The 13,880-nt window shown below is 36.8% G+C and overlaps 3 protein-coding genes across 6 annotated transcripts; 1 reads left to right on the top strand and 2 right to left on the bottom strand.

Moving 5' to 3' along the window:
- The first annotated feature begins 6 nt into the window (after positions 1-6).
- Positions 7-2,938, top strand: LOC137949999 (uncharacterized). Of its 3 annotated transcripts, none has more exons than XM_068796320.1 (5): positions 7-990; positions 1,180-1,311; positions 1,929-1,999; positions 2,085-2,277; positions 2,361-2,938. In XM_068796320.1, exons 1-5 carry the CDS (start codon positions 727-729, stop codon positions 2,553-2,555), a joined length of 855 nt encoding a protein of 284 aa, XP_068652421.1. In that variant the 5' UTR covers positions 7-726; the 3' UTR covers positions 2,556-2,938. The 3 variants fall into 3 exon arrangements, with proteins under 3 accessions (XP_068652421.1, XP_068652424.1, XP_068652423.1); XM_068796323.1 differs by having other exon boundaries at positions 21-1,105; XM_068796322.1 differs by having other exon boundaries at positions 22-1,311.
- Positions 2,939-3,251: 313 nt separating this feature from the next.
- LOC137950652 (chaperone protein dnaJ 8, chloroplastic-like) lies at positions 3,252-4,490 on the bottom strand. The gene is made up of 3 exons (XM_068797232.1): positions 3,928-4,490; positions 3,734-3,802; positions 3,252-3,614 (listed from the first exon to the last, which is right to left on the bottom strand). The coding sequence occupies exons 1-3, from the start codon at positions 4,126-4,128 to the stop codon at positions 3,417-3,419; spliced, it is 468 nt and encodes a 155-aa protein (XP_068653333.1). The 5' UTR covers positions 4,129-4,490; the 3' UTR covers positions 3,252-3,416.
- Positions 4,491-5,535: 1,045 nt separating this feature from the next.
- Positions 5,536-9,140, bottom strand: LOC137949973 (uncharacterized). Of its 2 annotated transcripts, none has more exons than XM_068796270.1 (4): positions 9,083-9,140; positions 8,632-8,816; positions 8,119-8,540; positions 5,536-6,495 (listed from the first exon to the last, which is right to left on the bottom strand). In XM_068796270.1, the coding sequence occupies exons 2-4, from the start codon at positions 8,741-8,743 to the stop codon at positions 5,770-5,772; spliced, it is 1,260 nt and encodes a 419-aa protein (XP_068652371.1). In that variant the 5' UTR covers positions 8,744-8,816; positions 9,083-9,140; the 3' UTR covers positions 5,536-5,769. The 2 variants fall into 2 exon arrangements, with proteins under 2 accessions (XP_068652371.1, XP_068652370.1); XM_068796269.1 differs by lacking the exon at positions 9,083-9,140 and adding an exon at positions 8,922-9,076.
- Positions 9,141-13,880: the final 4,740 nt, after the last annotated feature.

Below are 13,880 nucleotides of genomic sequence, written 5' to 3'. Positions count from 1 at the left end.
AAGATTCCCTTCTTGACGGAACCTGATATGGACATGAAAAAGGATCGAGGAGATGGGTCGTTGAGAAGGAGAAGACATCCCTCTTCCTGGAAAAAATTCGCCAACTTTCATTTTACTTCTGAGAAATTGGAATGGTGGGATTTTCTTTAAAAAGAAGATGGGAAAGGAAATATGAGAAGCTTGAACTTGGATCAGAGAAACAGTTTTACAGGCTGTTTCTTGATTGCTTCCATGTTAGACTTGGTTACAGATAAATCTTGGATTAAAAAGAAGAAGGGAAAGGAAATATGAGAAGCTTGAACTTGGATCAGAGAAACAGTTTCACAGGCTGTTTCTTGATTGCTTCCATGTTAGACTTGGTTACAGATAAATCTTGGGTGAAAGAGCTGGGACAACCGTGACAGCAATCAGAAAAGGAAAGGGAAGGGTATTTTAGTAAGACGAATATTTTAATGGGGTGGATGGGAATCCTAAATCACCACGCTGATGAGCGTGGAAGAAGGTACAAATCAACAACTGCAGAGACATCAGAAAATAGCGGCCATTTATCTCTCTGCTTTTCGGCACCTCACTCATCTGTCAACCAAACCCATGCGAGCACAATCAGGGGAAAGATGAGAGAAGAAACCAAGAAGCGACTACAGGCCATGAGACCAGCCATCTTCTCTCTCTTTAAGAATCCCAACCCAACCAAAATATGCCTTCCCTTAACTCTCTCTCTTCCTGATGGCCCAGCTGGACCAAATTTATGTTGGAAGAAAAACAAAAAAGAAGGAAAGAGGGATGAAACGAAGGGAAAGAAAGATGTGTCTTCAAATGTCTTCCAACCAAAACGAAAGGTCCCCAGGCAAAACAGACTTCCCTGAAATGCCCCTCTGCAACCCCCAAAAGATCTCTCCCCTCAATCAAACGAGCACTGGTTTTTATTCCGATTTGAGTGGGCTTTTTTTGGTTGTCTTGGTCAGAGTTTCAGAGGGAAAACAGAAGGCGGTAGACTCCTCTTCTTTCTTTTCTTCCTTCCTTTTCCCTTTTACTCTTCTTCCGTCTTGATATTTACCTGCGGCTCTGCATATTTCTATATTCTTCTGGTGGCTTCTGGGTTCGGGTGAGTTATAAAGTTTCTGGATCTGGTCTTATCTCTATTTCTCTCGATTTTGTCAATCCGTGGGTGGTTTTTAGTTTGGAGATGAGATGACGAAGAAGATGAAGAGGGTCGCGATGGAATCTCCGCCTTCTTACGCCGTTGACGAAGAGGCCAAGAACCGATTCAAGCTTCAGAGCCTCATGCAGGACTTTGGCGAGTTATATAAGGTATGATTTCTTTAGGTTTTCTGGTACCTTGATTGTTTAGAGCGGTGTGATTCGAAAAAGATCTGAGTTTGTTTTGTTAGGGTTTTATCTTCGAGTGACGATTTACTCAAGTTTATTAGATTTTTCTATTTTTTGTTATTTCTCTTGTCTGTGTTTTCATAGATCCAAGATTGTTGGTGATTTCTTTTATTTATGGAAGATGTATTCTCTTTATGTTTCTAAGATCAAGGGTTTCATCTATGTTTGTTTTCTTCTCTCATGAAGAACGAGATTTTTTTATTGAAAAGGAATTTAGAGTTTATTTCTTGCTTCTTATCATGGTTTTGTTCATATATCAATTCAACTGTTGGTGCTAAGAGTCTGGTTTTGTCATAGGATTCTTCTTTTTTTGTTGGGTTCGCAATTTCTCGTTATTATTATTATTATTTTTTGTTTTAACTTCGTCTGAGGAGGAATAAGGTCTCTCATATCTTTTGCATCAACGGTATCTTCGTTTTTTAATGCCCACTATTTCAAAAGCCAAAGATCGATTCTGCATAAGGTTCAATCTCGTTTCCTCTCTGAAATTTACTTCTGTCAATTCCGATACAAATTCTGGACTTGCAAATATTTGGCAGGAAACAGATGATTCGAAGAAAAAACTACAGAAAGCAAAACAGAAGAAGATGACCCTCTTAGCTGAAGTTCGGTACGATTTGTTTCTCTAAGTCAGTTTTTACTGATTTGGGTGATGCATACTAGACATAAACTGAATAGCTATTTCTCTTTTCCAGTTTTCTGCGTCGGAGATACAAACATCTGATGAGAAACTCATCCCAGATAACTCCAGCTGAAAATGTCATTCAGCAACCGAAAGTGGAAATTCCAAGAGAACCAACCTTGGTAAAAGAAAGAAAACACAAGGAGAAAGAATCTGCAAAGCGAAACCCTCCCCCACTGTTAGACTTGAATGAGGTTTCTAATCCGGTAAGTAAGTTCTTAAGGTTCCCTTAAACTGAATCTTTCCATATGTTTCCAATGTCGTAACAAAGTGTTTTGAATCAATCCAGAGAGAAGAAAATGAGGAATTTCAAGTTGTCTGGGAGCCACTAAGAATGGACAAGAAATTGAAGAGATGTTCTGTGGAGGGGGAGACAATAGCAAACGATTTGAATCTATCAATCTGTAGGGATGTGGGAAATGGGTCTAGCAGAAACGGGAAGAGGAAAATTACATGGCAAGATCAGGTAGCTTTGCGGGTGTAATGAATGCTTCAAAAAGGCTCATATCATACTTGAAATGCCAATATCAGTTGCTAAATGTCACATATATTCTTTTTCTATTAGTAAAAAATTACTTTCTTTCCTCGGTTTGGTTTTTGAGAAATCAAGTAGGATGCAGGTAGGTGCTGCGGAAAACTGAGCTTTGTTTTTCTCTTCAATCAGAACCACCTTTACTATTACGCAAATGGTATTGTTGCCATAATCGTTGACTTGATAGATCGTCTGGATTTTGTGATTCTTGCAGAAGAGACGATCTGCCCAGGTAATGAAACAGAAAGGACTTTCTTTCTTCTATCTTCTTTCCGGCCTAGGAGAGGACAAATAGGGCAACAAATAATTTCTAGTAATCTGAGGGGTGATTGAGCTTTCTGTACAATTTTCCTTTGAATCCAACTTGAATTCCATTTGATACTAATGCTTATTTCACCGATCATTCGTTCTAGAATGAAAATTTCGGACTAACCGATTATCCGAATTAAATGAAAAAACTTTTATCTCTTCCAATATTTCGTATATAAATGTAATGAAAAAAATTATTTAGATAAAGAATAATTTAATTTAAATATATTCGATTAGCGTATTTATATAGTTTTCTAGTATTAAAAATGTTATTTTATGATTTTTATAATTTTATAGCCACACCACCAAGATCATCCGATGCGGACCATTAAGATAAAGTTTTTGGATTAAAAAGGAGTTATTTTATGTACATTTGATCTCAATTAACATTCACAGAGGGGGGGATAATTATTACAACGATTTACATGGAATGAGGGCAGTTCAGGAAAAAAATAATTCACAGAAGGAAATCAAAGAAGAAGAAGAAGATGATCTTGGGTGGAGTTAGATGTAAGGGTTGATGTGAGATGAGAAATCTCGGATTCCGGCTCCTTCCCAACCCATCCATTCCTCCCATAAATCCCAGCTCGAGTCGTACATTCCCCTGAAGGGTTCGTCGCATCCGTCCGCGTATTCGTAACTGTTCGGGTTGTAAGCATACGATTCGTCTTCATCGGATTCCCTCAAATTGCTCATCACCATCTGAAAATGGAAAGAATCCCGCAGAAATCAGTAAATCGATTTTTTTTTATTTTTTTTCCCGTGGAAGGTAGGGAATGGATTGAAACAGGGAAAGAAAGGGGGATTTTCGAATCACTTACATCGTAAGCTTCGTTGATCCGATGAAACTGAACGCCGCAGTTGTTCCCCTTGCATACATCTGGATGATACTGGAAAAAATTGCGGCAAGTCGGACCGATCAGAAAACCCATCAATCACGCACAAAAACTTTTAGGGAAAATAAAGACAAAAGAGTTGTTGCGTTTTCTTTCGATTTAGTTTTTAAGATCCTCACCTGCAAGGCGAGTTGCCTGAAGGCGTGCTTGACCTCCTTTTCGGAAGCACCAGGTTGGATCCTCAGAGTCTTATATTGATCCATCAAGCTTGAAGAAGAACAAACAACCCCAGCATTTCTGCATCGACTCCCCGTCTTATTTTTCCTAACAAATCCAGTCCTCATCCAAGACCCAGAAACAGTCTTCATGCAGTTTGCCATCTTCAACCACTCGATCAATCAATCAAACAAACAAACAACACAGAGACGCAATAAATCCCAAATCGAATCGATCGGACCACGATGACTCAAGCCCCAAAGATTTTCAGTTCCTCAAAACCGTTCAAGGAGTAGGACACAAGAAAAGCTCAGCGAGAGAAGGTATATATAAGAATAAACAGGGCTCAGGTAAGGAAGGCTTTCATTTTCGCGATTCCTAGACTGTTATTACCAGACTGGTAATTTGTTTTTGCTGCATCATAAAATAAAAGAGTGGCTCCAAAGGCAATAAAAAACTTGAACAAGGGGGAGAACAGGGGAGACCGGGTCGGGATGCTTATCCGTTAAAGGTCTAATAAAGTATCAATGGCGTGGCAGTGGCGCGCTTCTGAAAACGGAGGGTCGTTCTTATCCATCTCTGGCCTTTTTATCCCTATTCTCCAGGGAATCTTTTTTCCCTTTATCAAACGTGTCATCGAGTGATTCACAGTTGCTCAACACGTCGTCGCGATGTGTGGCTCTCTGCTCTGCGTTGGGATAAAGATAATGTTTCACCCAGTCTTTCGGGTCAAGTCTCCATTCAGAGCCGTGTTACGAGGAAGACGACGGTTCTCAGAGATTGACCCGACCCAACTGTTGATCGATATGACCCCAATTATTCTGACTTTTTTGTGAAAATTTTAAGTCGGAGTATTTAACTTAACCCATTTAATAAAACACATCAAAAAAGGGTTTAACTTAACTCGGACCAAACTTGACCCCAAACCCCAACCATTTTTAATGAATGAACGAACCAAAAAACTTTGGCTCTCACGGTTATTCTTGTACCACATACGCCCCCTTGAGTTTTTTATTCTGAAACTCATCTGCCTCGAGCTGTTTATATTTTCGAAGGGACGAAAGGAAGGCAAAATCTGGAAGTAAACAATCCAATCTCTTTTGGGTTGAAGATTAATTACATTTCCGAGGTGTTAGCAGGATCGAAGAAAGTTCCATTTCTGCGACTCTTTGACTTTTATAGAATGGAATTCCAGCTCTGGGCAACCATGGATTTGTAGTCACAGAGAAGAACGAGGAGAAAAGACGGAGAGGGAATGTCAAATGTGCCACGAAGCATCCGCGACGGTGAGCTGTAGATTTGATCAATTCATGCCCGCGGTGTTTGATCGGTTCCGTGGAAGTCTCGTATGGTTTGCAGAGTTCTTCTTTTCTTTACGGCCAGTGTGATAACGAGTTAGATTTGGGAACAAATAAAAGAATTTATTTTTATACTTCTTTTAAAACACTAACATTCTTATATTATAATCATTATAAAACATCGATGTCTATAAATATATTCTATATGGTTCGAGTTTCATGATGATGAGATCTGATGGAAAATAACCAGCTGCAACAGTCTGAACTATCAAATAGAACAAGCTCCCCAAAGGCTATCACATTAAAGGAACTTCAAAATCAGCAATAGTCTGAACTATCTGAAACACCAGAAACACAAATACCAAGTCCTTAAGACTCTGGCAAAGGTTGCAACAGATTTGAGGAGAAATCATGATCAACCTAAAAAACAGGTCCAGGGGTTCAGTCTCCATGACTAGGAGATTAACAAGAATTGACACCAACTGAGCCAAATGCACAAGTTCTTTCTTAGATAAGTTTCCACGTTGATTTGCCTGGCATTGCCTCATTATTTGTCAACTCCATCGTTTGGTTTCCCTTGCTGTCATCAGTGGCCTCCACTTTTTCATCTTTGTTGTGTCCCTCCTCCACTTCCTGGACTTCATCATTCACACTTAGTATTTGACCTTCAACATCCTTTTTTCCATTAAGGCTCACAATGGTGTCTACCTTGTTCCCATTACCAATCACCCGGGCTTTGTGCTTCCTTCCCTCATAATGCCCTCGCAGCACAGTTTGACTGTAGCATTTTATATTACAAAGTTCACATACAAGTGGAAGTCTACTCTTTCCCCCACCTTCAGTCTTCTGTCTTTTCCTCAGAGGTTGCTTCCCATCCCTGGATCTAACAGTTTTTTGCTTCTGCTGCTTCCGATCGTCTGATGGTTCAGGATTTGGTAGGACTTTGTTTTCATCCTTTCCTGCTGGACTAGGAGCCTTCTTTTCAGTCAAAGCAGTAAGCTCTGTAGTTGGTTCTCCTCCCTTTTTACTTCCTTTGAGTTCAGCCTCCTTAGCTCGGTGCTTCTTGCCTTGAAGATGTTCATTCAATCCTTCTTTGCAGGTTGCACTGACCTGACACAGTGCACAGCTCCATTCCTTCTGCATTTTACTGTTCACATTAGACAACCATGCAAGTTCATTTCCTGATGCTGGTTCTCTCTTTGTTCCAGTAACCAGACTGGTCACAGACTTCATCTGGAGGAAAGAACCACCGTGTTAAGTGAGGTTCGAAATACTAGATGCTGGAAACTGTTCACAATTACAAAACATTCAGGACTGACATCATATTGAACTGAAATAGACAGCCACACTTCATATTTAAAGGTCACACAAGTAGCTTAAGAGGGTGGGTGGTGCAACCTAGGAAAGTCATTCCGAGTAAGTCGCACCTAGAATGACCTTCCTGAGGTCATGCAGCTGGGATACTTTCAGGAAAATATTTCCAAGTGTATAGTCAATGAGTAAGAATTTGTCAGAATCAGAATCTGCCTCAGGAGATTGGAAACAAATCTACAATTATACAAGTGAAGAAGTGCACAATCATCCCCTTAGAATTGCTGCTGACAACTTGACTACAGAAAATGATGGGTGCAATGCATCAGAACCCAATGCCTCATTCCTCATTAATCTCAATAGAAGATTTATTAGAAAAATGTGTCTCGTTGTGCAAGTAGGACATCCCCCATGAATTAGAAGTGTCAGCCAACATGAAAAGTGGTAGTTTTGTAAAATGTAAAAAAAAAAAAACTTGAGAGAACTAAAGTTTATTTAGTGGGACTAGGACCTCAAAACAAAGCCGCGTAACTATTCTAATCAGAACCCCAAAGGCAAACACACATACATCAACCATATGAGTTTTTGTGCATGCAGTCACTCGGGCGTAAAAGGTAAAAAGGACGAGTGTGTCTAATAAAACTAATGACACAGCAATAAAAACAACAAAAGAAAAAGTTAATTCATCGTCAGCTTAGGTAACTTCCAGCACAACCCACAAAGAAAGATGATTTGAAATTATAAGCTAAACAAATTTACTTAAAAAAATTCATTCAAGGCTTTCTTATTTTTTGCTCCCATATTGCATCAGATCATATCAGCATTATAAGAAGAATCTCAAGGTTTTGGACTAACATTCATTATTCGTTTATTGCTAAAGGTTTATTGAAAAGAAAAAAACAAAAAGATGAAAGCAATTATATCGGCTCATCAGCACAAAAGGAATTCTGCAGGAGAATTCATTTTCTCCAGAGAATTGGAGACAATTAAGTTAATCAACATGAACAGGCAGGTGAATCCAATTTACTTAAAAGATTACCAAAATTCCATCTTTCTAAGTAAGGTAAGGTGCTGTTATGTCATGGTCAATCTTAACCTTGCATTTACCTTACAAGATTACCTATACTCAAGTTAAGTTGCATCAAGTGGCTGGGAAATCTAATTTACTCAGAGATCCAGTTTCCATCTTTTAAGTGAGGTTAGGTGTCTGTGATTTTATTGTCAATCTTAACTTACATTTTCTCTAAGGTATATCGGTCTGAAATGAACACTGTCCTTTCTCTCCCCCATCAGGTGATCTACTTTATGTGCACTAACCCAACCCCATCATAACTGCAGTATAAATCCATTGGTATGCAGTTTATTATTAATTAAGGATATTAAGCACTAAACAACTTAATCAATAACTTGCTCAAATAAACATATTTGCTCAAAATACAGAAATTTCAGGAAAAAGAAGAGAAACATGCAAAGGCAAATAATGATATTGTGGTGGTTCAGCACATTAATACAGAGAAAAAAAGGTAGAAAAGAATAAATACTCACTCTGTCAAATTCATTGATCGATTTAATCTCGCTAACAGTAGGTTCTGGCTGAAGCTCGGTAGACAACCTTCCAAAAGAACCCACTTCATGGGAGCGATGAGACGCAATTAAGGACCTCTCACCAATCCGAGTATCAACAAGAGGAGGCAATGTCGCCCCACGTTCCGAAAGCAGAGACGAAGAAGAAGCAAAAGCAAACCTATCGGCCTGCCTACGGAGAGCAAACTCTCGCTCTAACGCTAACTCCCGTCTCACTTCCTCTTCAAGCTCGCGCCTCAACAGAATCTCCCTGGCGATGATCTCTTCCCGAATGCGCTCCTTTTCAAGCTCCCGCCTTATGGCTTCTCTTGAGGAGAGGCAAGGAACGTGACTATTCAGTAAAGAATCGGGCCTTCGAAAATCGCCACCAGCAACATAACTCGCTGAAAACAGGGACAACGCAGTGGCAAAGCAAATTCCAAAACGAAAACATTCGAAAGCAGAGTAGACTAGTCAGGGTGGATTCACACAAACCTCGCCAAGCCTGGGGAGTAAAATAACTGTCTCCTCCTGAGAGGTAACAAGGATAAGGGTTCTCGTCGCCCGCTCGGTACCGAAATTCCATACTAGATCTGTGATCAGGCATAGGGTTTTGACATGGAAAAGCTGGTAAACCCCTTCAAGGACTGCAACATGAGAAAACTGAAAAACCCTCAAATCTGCATAAAAATGGAAGGGAAGTTGAAAGGGACCCAAAAAAAAAAAAAAATTAAAGATTTGAAGGCAGAAAGGCGCGATTTTGCTGTTTTGAGGATGCTACTGACTACTGAGTCATCGTCTCTCAGAAGTCAGAATACTCCATTCGACCCACTGTAAGACGGTATATATCTTTGGTGACGAGAACGAAGTATTCATCGAATGTGGTAATATTCTTTTGCGAAGTGCTCGCCGACGATGAGAAAAAACACCCAAGAAGATGGATCACCTGTACCAGGCTGCTGCACCCCCCGCACGAAGATCGCTTTTATTTCTTGATACGGAAAGTTACAAATCCAATTTCAAAGTCTTCAACCTTTTTCTTTTCAATTAAAATAGAAAGCGATTCAATTTTCATAACCAGTGGTCACAGTGTCAAATCCAGTGGCCAACCAATGGCTTATGATGATGTTTAGATTCTCCACGGCACGGCACGGCACAAGCCCTATTGATGCAGTTTAACAATCTGACTTAACTCTTAGGCCCTATTAGTGACTTTTACATGAAACACTGGAAAGTCATTTCTAAGTAAAAATATGTTTTCAGATATCATTAATACTTTTTAATTAAATTTTTTATCAGAAAAATCATATAATTTAGTAATAATCATATAATCTAGTAAGATTTTCCGGCCAAGATCGATTTAGGTTGGCCGCACCGCGCGAGAAACCTAAAACGGACCCATATGGAAGGACTAGTATACCTGCTGAACAACGATAGGGACTTTGGATCTATTTTGGCATTTGGTTTGAAGGTACGTCAATAATTTAGTTTCTGCTACTTTTTGTTATTCCTTGCATATCCGATGATATGTTGTAGTCATTTAGGTTGGTTATGGGAAAGTTTTTTTTTTTGGCCAATTTATTTTTTATTTTTTATTTTTATTATTAATCAGTGCATAGTTAATTGTCACTAATGTACAATATACAATCATTAATTAATATAATATATTATTTAATTAATTCGAATATTAATATATTTTAATTCTACGTTAAATTATTTATTAGTGTAATAATTATTTTTTTGGTTAATTATTTATTTAGGTATATATGTTTTATTTAAATATATTATAAAAAGTTACTCGTTCTCTTATTTTGGTTATATTTTTCATTTTGGGGTACTCATACTTAAAACTGTTTCAAGTGCACTTGAACTTGTCCACACTAATACCCAACTTTCACTTAAAGTTGAACGTGCACTAACCTCCCAAAGTAATTGGGCTTTGAGCTTATTAACTTGGTCACCTCTTGATTTCACTTCCTTTGATCTTTGTGAGATATATGATTCTTTCATCGGTGCAAACAATCACAATCACATCGATAGATTATTCAATGCATCCAACTACTTGGGAGGGTTCATATTCTTTACTAAGTTGGGAAGGTTATTATTTCAAGAGTAATTTATCCAGGAGAAAATTCGTAATTTTTAAAAAATTAATAAGCTCAAAATTTTATTGATTTATTATATAAATCTCATAAATAATTTTATAAATAAAAAAAATTAAAATAAATTTATTTTTAAAAATAATTTAAATTTTATAAAAATTATGCACGATAGTAATCCATTTCAGTATACTTTGTTCTTCTATGAAAATAATAAAAAATAACAATTTTACTATGATAACTCGTCTCCATAGGAATGGTAATTGGCATACTAAACTCTCCCAATGAACATCTCACTTACAAATGCGCACATGTTGTACGAGTCATAGATCTATACTCTGCTTCTACACTTGACATGACTATTACAGTTTACTAGTAGACTCAGTATCTAGATATCCATTGATTCCAAGATGCAAAATTATATACTTTATATACTGCTCCACAATGAATAATTCAAGGTGACTCCACAAATTAACTTACTACACCCAATACTAATAAAAAATTTACTTGAGTTATAGTAACATATAATAGTTTTTCAACCACTATCCAATAATGAGTTTTATTTTATAGTAATGGAATATTATCACAATACAGAACGATTATGAGCTACCTCAATACTAAGGAAAATACCACAATGCTCCTCAACTCTTGGTTTAAAAATGTGCTTGCAAATGTTGTTTTACCATACTAATACCTTGTAAATCGTTTCCTAATAAAATAATGGTCATACACAGACTAATGAAATAATACTACCCGTATGTAGCTTTAAAAAAAAAAAAGATCATCATGGCTCTTGGAAAACCAAATAACATGACAAATTTGTCAAGTTTTTCAAACCATGACCTTTGATTCTATTTTACACTATGAATCATTTTTTGAAGTCGATAAACCTTACCACTCTCCCCCTGAGCAACATAGCCAAACAATTACCCCATAGACACCTCCTCATAAAGATCACCATATAAGAATGTTTTTTAACATTCAAACCGAAACAAAGGTCAATTCCTATTAACAACAATTAAAGTAAGAATACGAACAGAATTAAGATGAGTCACAGGAGAAAAAGTCTAGGTATAATTCACCTCATATCTCTAGGTGTAACCTTTGGAAACTAATCAGAGTTTGTAAATATCAATAAAACCATCTAGAAGATACGTTGCAGTAAGTGATAACCAATCGTAGAACCCATAGTAAAAAAATCACATAACTCCCAATTACCATATGAAATTAAAGCAGTCATTTTATCATCCATAACACACTTTCACTCACCGGAAACCAACTATTCTATACAAATTTGGGAACAAACACAAAACACAAGGAAGAAGCATACACATGAAAGGAAGGTGACAAAAAAGGAAGAGAAACAAAATCAAATAAAAGAACCCTTGTACTTTGGCATGGACAACCCGAAAGGTTTCCATAAGGTTACACGAAGATCAAGATTACTAAAGATAGGTGCAGAATTCATCGAATGTGTTGCTAAAGTATCATACTCCCCCTAACTAAGACATCATCCAAAGAAACCACACACAAAAGAGGATCAAGAAATGTAGTCTTAAAGAACATAACATTGCCAAAAAAAAAAAATGAAATTTTATTAAACTAACCATTTTTAACAAAATATTTATAAAAATAATCAACTCACAAACTTAATTTTAAAAATACCCATTTTTTACAGACAACAACCCAAATGTAAAGTCCAATACAACATGTAAGCATTCACTACCATGTGTCACCTTGGAGATCAAATAATCAAGACCAAGGTTTAAGAACCTTAAAAGAAATTTCACCGTTGAACATAAACGATGGTACATGATTAATTAAACAACGTATAGTAAGTATTGTTTCACATCAATATAATTTTGGAACATATATATGAAAAAGAAGAGTATGAATCACATCCTAGTATCTATTATTGCACTCAACCACATTATTCTATTGAGTAGAAATACACGAGGTCTGATATATAATCCCATGCATACAACAAATCGACAATGAGAATGCATACAATTTCTAACAAATATCTATACGAAATATTTTAACTGAAACACCAAATTATTTTTTTATTTCATTGTGAATCTTAACAAATACATAAAAAAAATTGTCTTCTTTTGTAACAAATAAACCCAAACCATCTTTTTTTAAATTCATCCACAAGTGTAATAAAGTACGAACAACTAGAAACACTTAAAGCTTAAAATGAACCTCATACATCTGAATGCACCAAATAAAAAAGAGGTAAACTTCGTTTATTAACCCTACTAGAATAAGAAGAATATCACTCGGTTCAAAAAGTTGACAATGATGAAAAGAATGGAAACAAACAATTATTTTTCTCAATAGATAGATGTCACAAATGAATATGCCAACATATGTAAATGTAAAGCAACAAGAGAAGAAAAAAAACCATGTCAAGGTAATAAAAGTCACTCCTCTCATACCAATCGTCTTTTTCAACCGCAAATCCTAGAGTATACAATAAGAAGGAAAAATATTTTATATGTTAGCAATTCAATTGAGAGGTGATTTTTAATAACAACCGATTAACCAAAATTTTATGAACATAATATATAGAGGATAAGGAGATAAAATAAGAGAAGGGAACAACACCTCCACCACTGACCGGAGACTATGAATCATCATAAGAATAACATATGCAACACATGAAGATGAACTAAGTGATTGCCAAAAATAAATAAAAATTTATTACCTATCATATATGCTAAAACCCAAGAATCAAGGGCCAAACCATGTGCATGAGTGACTTGAGAAGTTGTTATACCTAAATGAATAAAAGAAGATTGTCCAATAGTAAAAGTGCCTAGCTGAGTATGTTTGGACATCCTCCTATCCACCGTCCAACAAGCTTCAATAATTCATCAATAAAGTTACCCATATTATCACCTCTCGCATCAATAATTTCAGGTCTCAATAATTCCTCAATAAAGTTACCGATATTATCACCTCTCGCATCAATAATTTCAGGTCTCAATAATTCCTCAATAAAGTTACCGATATTATCACCTATCACATCAATAATTCGTCAATAAAGTTAGTGATATTGTCAACTATCACATCATCAATTTCAGTATTATTTACCTCCACTTGCTTACCAAACTTCTCCCTAAATAGCTTGGAACGAATTTCATACACCTTGGACCTTGCACAAACTATTCTCATGGGAATAAGCTATCTGCCTCTTTGCGTCGATATGTGGAGATCCACAAAACCTTGATTTGCAGTTTCTCTCTTCTCAGTCGCAGTTTCAGTCCAGCCTTCTCTGAGGATTGTCTTCCTTCTTGAAACTGTTTTCACATTCCTAGCGCGCTTTGTCAAACTTACCAATTTCGCGCAGAAAGATTTTATAATTTCTAAAACCAAATCTTTAGATTACCTCGTCATGCTTCTCGATCCAGTGCGTCATGATTGATTTTATTCGTAACTCTACGATACCTGAAGTGTCGCCGTCTCCTTCGTCATTTTGGTTGTTGAACGAGAGGATTCAAGCTATGCAGTCAACCATACACCACTCACCATTTTCTTTTCTTCTAGCATCATTTCTATAACTTACTCTTTGAAGGTAATCGGTCGCCTATTCCTTCAGAATTTAAAAATTAAGCAAAAAGCATTGATCAAATTAAGGAG

The sequence above is a fragment of the Aristolochia californica genome, unplaced genomic scaffold (genome assembly GCF_029961685.1).
Source record: "Aristolochia californica isolate CCGP_79_NKW_82.1479 unplaced genomic scaffold, dmAriCali1.0.hap1 SCAF_14, whole genome shotgun sequence".
Lineage (NCBI taxonomy): Eukaryota > Viridiplantae > Streptophyta > Magnoliopsida > Piperales > Aristolochiaceae > Aristolochia > Aristolochia californica.
Note: the sequence above shows the minus strand (reverse complement) of the source record. Positions and strands in the feature narration are given on the sequence as shown.

Coding starts and splice junctions, on each gene's coding strand:
- LOC137950652 (XM_068797232.1), bottom strand. CDS start 4,128: ATGGCAAACTGCATGAAGACTGTTTCTGGGTCTTGGATGAGGACTGGA. Junction 3,803..3,927: donor TCAGGCAACTCGCCTTGCAG/GTGAGGATCTTA, acceptor AATTTTTTCCAG/TATCATCCAGATGTATGCAA. Junction 3,615..3,733: donor GGATCAACGAAGCTTACGAT/GTAAGTGATTCG, acceptor TTCCATTTTCAG/ATGGTGATGAGCAATTTGAG.
- LOC137949999 (XM_068796320.1), top strand. CDS start 727: ATGGCCCAGCTGGACCAAATTTATGTTGGAAGAAAAACAAAAAAGAAG. Junction 1,312..1,928: donor ACTTTGGCGAGTTATATAAG/GTATGATTTCTT, acceptor AATATTTGGCAG/GAAACAGATGATTCGAAGAA. Junction 2,278..2,360: donor TGAATGAGGTTTCTAATCCG/GTAAGTAAGTTC, acceptor GAATCAATCCAG/AGAGAAGAAAATGAGGAATT.
- LOC137949973 (XM_068796270.1), bottom strand. CDS start 8,743: ATGCCTGATCACAGATCTAGTATGGAATTTCGGTACCGAGCGGGCGAC. Junction 8,541..8,631: donor TACTCCCCAGGCTTGGCGAG/GTTTGTGTGAAT, acceptor CCCTGTTTTCAG/CGAGTTATGTTGCTGGTGGC. Junction 6,496..8,118: donor CGATCAATGAATTTGACAGA/GTGAGTATTTAT, acceptor TCTTTCCTCCAG/ATGAAGTCTGTGACCAGTCT.